Source organism: Lipotes vexillifer, unplaced genomic scaffold (assembly GCF_000442215.2).
Source record: "Lipotes vexillifer unplaced genomic scaffold, Lipotes_vexillifer_v1.1 scaffold1798, whole genome shotgun sequence".
Taxonomy (NCBI): Eukaryota; Metazoa; Chordata; class Mammalia; order Artiodactyla; family Lipotidae; genus Lipotes; species Lipotes vexillifer.
Genome location: NW_006789032.1, coordinates 148994 through 156018, shown reverse-complemented (window position 1 = coordinate 156018; position 7025 = coordinate 148994). Strand labels below are relative to the sequence as shown.

General features: G+C 55.9%; 1 protein-coding gene across 2 annotated transcripts in view; it reads left to right on the top strand.

The window, feature by feature from the left end:
- OPRL1 (opioid related nociceptin receptor 1) overlaps nt 1-5333 on the top strand; it is a 6311-nt gene extending 978 nt beyond the window's left edge. The window contains exons 2-3 of one of the 2 annotated variants that reach the window (XM_007462220.1): nt 3806-4161; nt 4260-5333. In XM_007462220.1, coding sequence (XP_007462282.1) covers nt 3806-4161; nt 4260-4783 — 880 coding nt within the window. In that variant the 3' untranslated portion in view covers nt 4784-5333. The remainder of the gene's footprint in view (nt 1-3805; nt 4162-4259) is intronic. The other variant, XM_007462221.1, reaches the window with a different exon arrangement.
- Nucleotides 5334-7025: the final 1692 nt, after the last annotated feature.

Sequence of the window (7025 nt, the reverse complement as noted above, 5' to 3'; positions counted from 1 at the left end):
GAAGAGCGTGGGGGGAATGTGGGGACAGGGTGGGAACAGCGTGTGGAGATGGCATCGGGTCGGCGCGGGGACACATGCACGTGTGCATGTGTGTACACACGTGTACACATGTATGTGTACGCACGCACGTGAGCATGCAAATGTGTGTACACACGTGATTGTGCACCACTGTGAATGCGCACACGTATGTGAGTGTGTGCACGTCTGGGTGTGTGCATATACGTGTGTATACTGCACCTTGTACATACATATGTGTGCGTGGACACAATACATGCGAGCATGTACATGTTTGTACATGTATGTGAGTGGGCACGAATGTGCGAGTGTGAACACACACGTGCTCATGTGGGTACACGCACGTGTGCACACGCATGTGTGCATGTGCACACGCCCTTGTGGCTGTGTCCGTGTGTGTGCATGTGTGTAAGCATGCCCTTGTACATTTGTACGTGCTGGTGTGTGTCATGTGTGTGCTCAGACAAGGGGCTGCGAGGAGCAGCTGCCCTTCCCCCAGTGCTGACCCCGGGGTATTAGACTCACGTGCCCCTTCGTGGCTGGAGGGTGTGCTATGGGTGAGAAATGTGGGTGGGGGTGGGATTGTTCCTCCTTCTGGTTGTGTTTCTTGTGGGCTCTCTCCTCTGCGTGGGGGCATCAAAACCCTCAGAGGCACATCTTGATTAGAGCAGAGAGGGGAGGTCGTCTTGCCCACGAGCAGTCCCCACGGAGAGTGATGCCCGGGAACTGCTGTGAGCACGCCGGGCTCAGAGGCAGAACGATGTGTTCTGAGCCGCGGCACCGGGGTGGACTGCCTCAGTGGAACACCTAGTTCCAGTCCCTGCTCTTTTTTTACAGGCAACGTTTTTAAAGTAGTTTTAGGTTCACAGCAAAATTGAGGAGAAGGTACAGCGGTTTCTCATATAGTCCCTGCCCTGCCCTCCCCTCCCCAGGCATAATCTCCCCCATTATCAACATCCCCACCAGAATAGTACATTTTCACAACTGATGAACCTACATTGATACATCATAATCACCTCAAATCCATAGTTTACCTTAGGGTTCCCTCTTGGTGTTGTACTTTCTATGGGTTTGGACAAATATATAATGGCATGTATCCACCATTACAGTATCACACTGAATAGTTTCCCTGCCCTAAAAATCCTCCGTGCTCTGCCTTTTCATCCTTTCCCACCTCCCAACCCCTGGCAAACACTGCTCTTTTTACTGTGTTCCTAGTTTTGCTTTTCGAGAATGTGGAATCATACGGTCTGTAGCCTTTTCAGATTGGCTACTTTCCCTTAGCTATATGCATGTAAGGGTCCTCCATGTCTTTTCATGGCTTGATAGCCCATTCCTTTTAACTGCTGAATAATATTCCATTTTCTGGGTGAGCCACAGTTTATTTATTCATCCACCTACTGGAGGACATCTTGGTTGCTTCCAAGTTTCAGCAACTATGAATAAAGCTGCTATAAACATCCGTGTGCAGGTTTTTATGTGGATATATTTTCAACTCCTTTGGGTAAATATCAAAGGGTGGGTGATTGCTGGATCTTATGGTAAGAGTCTGTTTTGTAAGAAACTGCCAAACTGTCTTTCAAATGGCTGTACCTTTTGACGTCCTCACCAGCATTTAGTGGTGTCAGGGTTCCAAATGTTGGTCATTCTAGTAGGTATGTGGTGGTATCTCAATGTTGTTTTATTTTATTAAAATTTTTTTTTTATTTTTGGCTGTGTTGGGTCTTTGTTGCTCTGCGTGGGCTTTCTCTGGTTGCGGCGAGCGGGGGCTACTCTTCGTTGCGGTGCACGGGCTTCTAATTGCGGTGGCTTCTCCTGTTGCAGAGCACGGGCTCTAGGGCGCAGGCTCAGCAGTTGTGGCACACGGGCTTAGCTGCTCTGCGGCATGTGGCATCTTCCCGGACCAGGGCTCGAACCTCTGTCCCCTGCATTGACAGGCGGATTCTTATCCACTGCGGCACCAGGGAAGTCCTCATTGTTGTTTTAATTTGCATTTCTCTGATGACATAGGTGGAGCATCGTTTCATGTGCTTCTTTGCTGTCTGTGTATCTTCTTTGCTGAGGGTCTGTTAAGGTCTTTGGCCCATTTTTAAGCAGGCTGTCTGTGTTCCTATTGTTGAGTATCAGGAGTTCTTCGTGCATCTGGACAGCAGTCCTCTGTCAGGCGGGCCTGTGGCAAATCTCTCCTCCTGTGTCTGTGGCTCTTCTAGTTCTCTTGACCCACTTTTCTTTTACCAGCTCTGTGGCCTTGAGACCACGTAGATCCTCTGAGCCTGAATGTCCTCCTGTGCAGACTGGGCATCAAAATAGCGCTTCTGAATCTTAAATGAGTTAAAATCCAAGTGGAGAACTTGGCACAGGCATCGCCATCATCACTGTCCTTGTTATTTGGTCATGATTAAGGCCTCTTTGAGCTTATTCTTAATCTCTCTCTAAGAGGCAGAAAGGAACCCCAGATTCCTTCATGGCAGCTTAACTGACATGGAACATTGTTGTCTCTGGTGTTGCCACCGTCACCACCACCACCATCATCACCATCAACAGCACCATCACCATCACCACCACCACCACCACCAACACCACCATCACCACCACCACCACCACCATCACCATCAACAGCACCAGCACCACCACCAGCACCAGCACCACCATCACCAACACCACCATCACCACCACCAACAGCACCATCACCATCATCACCACCACCACCATCACCATCACCAGCATCATCACCATCATCACCACCACCACCATCACCACCATCACCACCACCATCACCATCAACAGCACCATCACCACCACCACCATCATCACCATCAACAGCACCATCACCACCACCAGCACCACCACCACCATCACCAGCACCATCGCTGCCACCACCGCCACCACCCACCATCACCATCACCACCACCACCACCACCATCATCACCATCAACAGCACCATCACCATCACCATCACCACCACCACCACCACCATCACCAACACCACCATCACCACCACCAACAGCACCATCACCATCATCACCACCACCACCATCACCATCACTACCACCACCACCACCACCACCATCACCATCACCACCACCACCATCACCATCAACAGCACCATCACCACCACCAGCACCACCACCACCATCACCAGCACCATCGCTGCCACCACCGCCACCACCATAATTACCACCATCACCAACACTACCACCATCACCATTATAACAACTATTAATTCATTTAGCAGATAGTTATTAAGCACCCACAATTTCTCCAGACCCATGCCAGGTTCTTGCATACAATCAGACCCCATTAGCATCTGTCCCATCCCTGTCACCATTTCCTGTTTCGGTTGCTAGGCAACAGTGAGGCCTGGTTTGGTGTGCTCTTCCAGATTCTGGAGCCCCTGGAAACCTCTGTTGGTGGAAGGGCCAACATTTTGGTCCAAGAAAGGTCTTGGGGGAGACTTGAAAGGGAGGAGGACAGGTTCTTTGTCTTATGAGCCCTGTCTCTGCTCTCATGCAGGGTCAGGCAGACACTCTGCTCCCCCCACCCCCCACCCACCTTTTCCAAGGCAGACAGGTCTTGCGAACCATTTTTTGTGTGTAAGTACTTGAAGAATTTGTTAAAATACTTGCCTTCAGGCTCCATGGCATTGGGCTGGGCCCATGAACCTACATTTTAGCGGGGGGGGCAGAGTATGTGCCCCCTGTGATGGCCAAGAGGAAGGGCCCCTTGCCCTTCGCTGCCAGGTCCGCCAGGGCGGCCAAATGAAGCGTCTTCCTCCCTGTCCTCTCTGCAGACACACCAAGATGAAGACAGCCACCAACATTTACATCTTTAACTTGGCCCTGGCGGACACTTTGGTGCTGTTGACGCTGCCCTTCCAGGGCACAGATGTCCTCCTGGGCTTCTGGCCATTTGGGAACGCCCTGTGCAAGACGGTCATCGCCATTGACTATTACAACATGTTCACCAGCACCTTCACGCTGACTGCCATGAGCGTGGACCGCTACGTGGCCATCTGCCACCCCATCCGTGCCCTTGACGTCCGGACATCCAGCAAGGCCCAGGCTGTCAACGTGGCCATCTGGGCCCTGGCCTCTGTTGTCGGCGTTCCCGTTGCCATCATGGGCTCGGCACAGGTTGAGGATGAAGGTCAGTGCAGGGGACCCTCCTCCCCAGTGCCACGCTCCCCTGGCTCTGCGTGGCTCTCTCGCTGCCCACCTGCCCTGACCCTGTTTCTTCCCCTGCAGAGACTGAGTGTCTGGTGGAGATCCCCAGCCCGCAGGACTACTGGGGCCCCGTGTTTGCCATCTGCATCTTCCTCCTCTCCTTCCTCATGCCTGTGCTCATCATCTCCGTCTGCTACAGCCTGATGATCCGGCGGCTGCGAGGCGTCCGCCTGCTCTCAGGCTCCCGCGAGAAGGACCGGAACCTGCGGCGCATCACGCGGCTGGTGCTGGTGGTGGTGGCTGTGTTCGTGGGCTGCTGGACGCCCGTCCAGGTCTTTGTGCTGGTCCAAGGGCTGGGCGTGCAGCCAGGCAGTGAGACCGTGGTGGCCATCCTACGTTTCTGCACGGCCCTCGGCTATGTCAACAGCTGCCTCAACCCCATCCTCTACGCCTTCCTGGACGAGAACTTCAAGGCCTGCTTCCGCAAGTTCTGCTGCGCGCCCACCCTGCGCCGGGAGGTGCAGGTGTCAGACCGCGTGCGCAGCATCGCCAAGGATGTGGCTCGTGCTCGCAAGACCTCTGAGATGGTGCCACGGCCGGCATGACTAGGCGTGGACCTGCCCATGGTGCCTGTCAGCCCGCAGAGCCCATCCACACCCAACACGGAGCTCACCCAGGTCACCGCTCTCTAGGCTGACTGGCAGCTGTGCATCACCAGCCTCCACGGGCCACCCTGTGGCCTTGGAGGGTCTGGTGACATCATGGGACGGGTCAGAGCATTAGGGCTGCCCTCGAGGCCCTGGTCATACTAAAGCTGCCCTCCTAGTGGAGGGCGGGGAGGGGGTGCAAGGACTCACTGGTGAGCATGCCCGGCCAGAGCCACGCCGGCACTGCCAAGCTTCACGGACTGTTCTGGCCTCTCCCCTGCTGCATCCCGCTCCGGGTAGGCACACAGCCGGAAGCGTGACAGCGGCTGTACGGTCCCACGTGCCCCTCGTGCTGTGTGCTGTCTGCACGGACCCTTGCAGTGTCTCCTCTGGGCAGCTGAACGGGCCTGGCGCTGCCTGGAGAGTCCAGTGGGCATCCCTGGGCAGTGGGACTCGCCCTGAGAGTGGAGCTCCTTTAGGAGGCTTCTCAGCAAGCCTGTTCCCTCCAGGACGCGTGAACTGTTGCGCCGCAGACATGGCCGTTCAGGTTTGCGAGGTGGTCAGGAGGGACTGCCGCAGGCCACCCTGTCATTTGTGAGGCAGCCCCACGTGCCTGGTCTCAGCTGTGGGGTGGGGAGGGCTCTGTGGTGCTCTGTCTGGGTTGCCTGGGCCCCCCTCGGGCTGTCCCTCACAGCCCTCCTTTCAGACTCCATCAGAGGTCGGCGGCTGTGCAGCTGTCAGGACCCTGTGTCCTGCTTGGGTCCTGGTGGCCTTGGAAGGATGCCAGTGGGGACAGGTTCTGCCCTGCACCCCCAGTGACTGACGCCCTCCTTCATTTACAAGCCTCCGGTTATCTGTGGGGGAAGTCTGAGCTTCCCAGTCAGAGGCGTCTTCGTATGCAGAGTTGGAAGGAGAGCTGGGGCTGGCAGACCTGCTTGAGGGAGGCTGCAAGGACCATCTGAGCCGTGGGGACCCTGCCCGCTGTGACCACCCAGAGAAGTCCCTCCCAGTTTGCAGATGGAGGCTGCAGCTCGGTGACTTGGCAGGCGTTCTCCCTGCAGACAAGCTGCTGAAACATCTGCAGTGGTAGAGCTGCCTCTGCCTGCTAGCTGAGCTGCAGACCTGGCCAGGTGAGCTGAGGCACCTGGAAAGAGGAGGGGGTGCTGACTCTGGACTGGCCTCTCCTGCTTTGGGGACCCCGGCCTTGTGGGGTCGTTCTTGGGGAGGACGGGGCTCTGTCCGTGCTGCCAGCAGCGGGAGGCTCTGAGGACCAGAGCCACTATGGCTGCGGCATTTTTGTGCCAAGGCTGAAAGACATGTGCATTTGTGCTGGTGTAACATGTGTCTCCATGTATCTATGCATGTGGACAGTGTGATTTCCCCTGCACGTAACCAGCCCTGAACTGTCTCCAGGGGCCATGACGGAGGGTCAGAATAACCCCCTGCACACTGGTCAGGGCGCTCTGCTTGCAACAGGTGTTTCTGACTCTTTGGGGGGCCATTGGGGTAAATTCTCTGGGATTAGCACGTGGCGTGTAAGTTGATTCGTCCTCCAACCTGTTCTGTGCTCTCCACCAGGCTCCGTGCTTGGCAGACTGTCCCACTTTGGGAAGGGGACATGACGTGCTGGGGGCCTGTCTTCTTTGCTTCAGCACAAAGTCTCTCCCCAGACAATCAAGCACTACACTCGCCCCCCCTGTAGCCAGTGCGGATCCAGCGGGTGGGTGCTCCCGCACAGTGGGCTATGGGTCCTCTTCACCCCCGCGTCCCCCACTCCAGCTCCTTTCTCGTTCCTTGGGCGGATCCAGGGGCGTTTGATGACAGATGCACAGAGCTGCTTCCTGTGGCAGCCCTGAGATTCTGACACCCTCCTGGCTCCTGCGTGCGCCCGGTGCTACCCAGGCTGACTGTCGGGCAGACAACCCTGGCAGAGAGAGGGGCTACGCAGGGGCATCCAGGGCCAGCTCGGTCGCAGTGCTTGGGCACAGGCAGAGGGCCCAATGTCCGGGCTTAGATCAGTTTTAATGACAAGCAAATTGCTGTTAACACAAACATTTAGCATCAAGGGAAGGTTTACGGTGCCCCCTGTGATGGCCAAGAGGAAGGGCCCCTTGCCCTTCGCTGCCAGGTCTGCCAGGGCGGCCAAATGAAGCATCTTCCTCCCCGTCCTCTCTGCAGACACACCAAGATGGAGACAGCC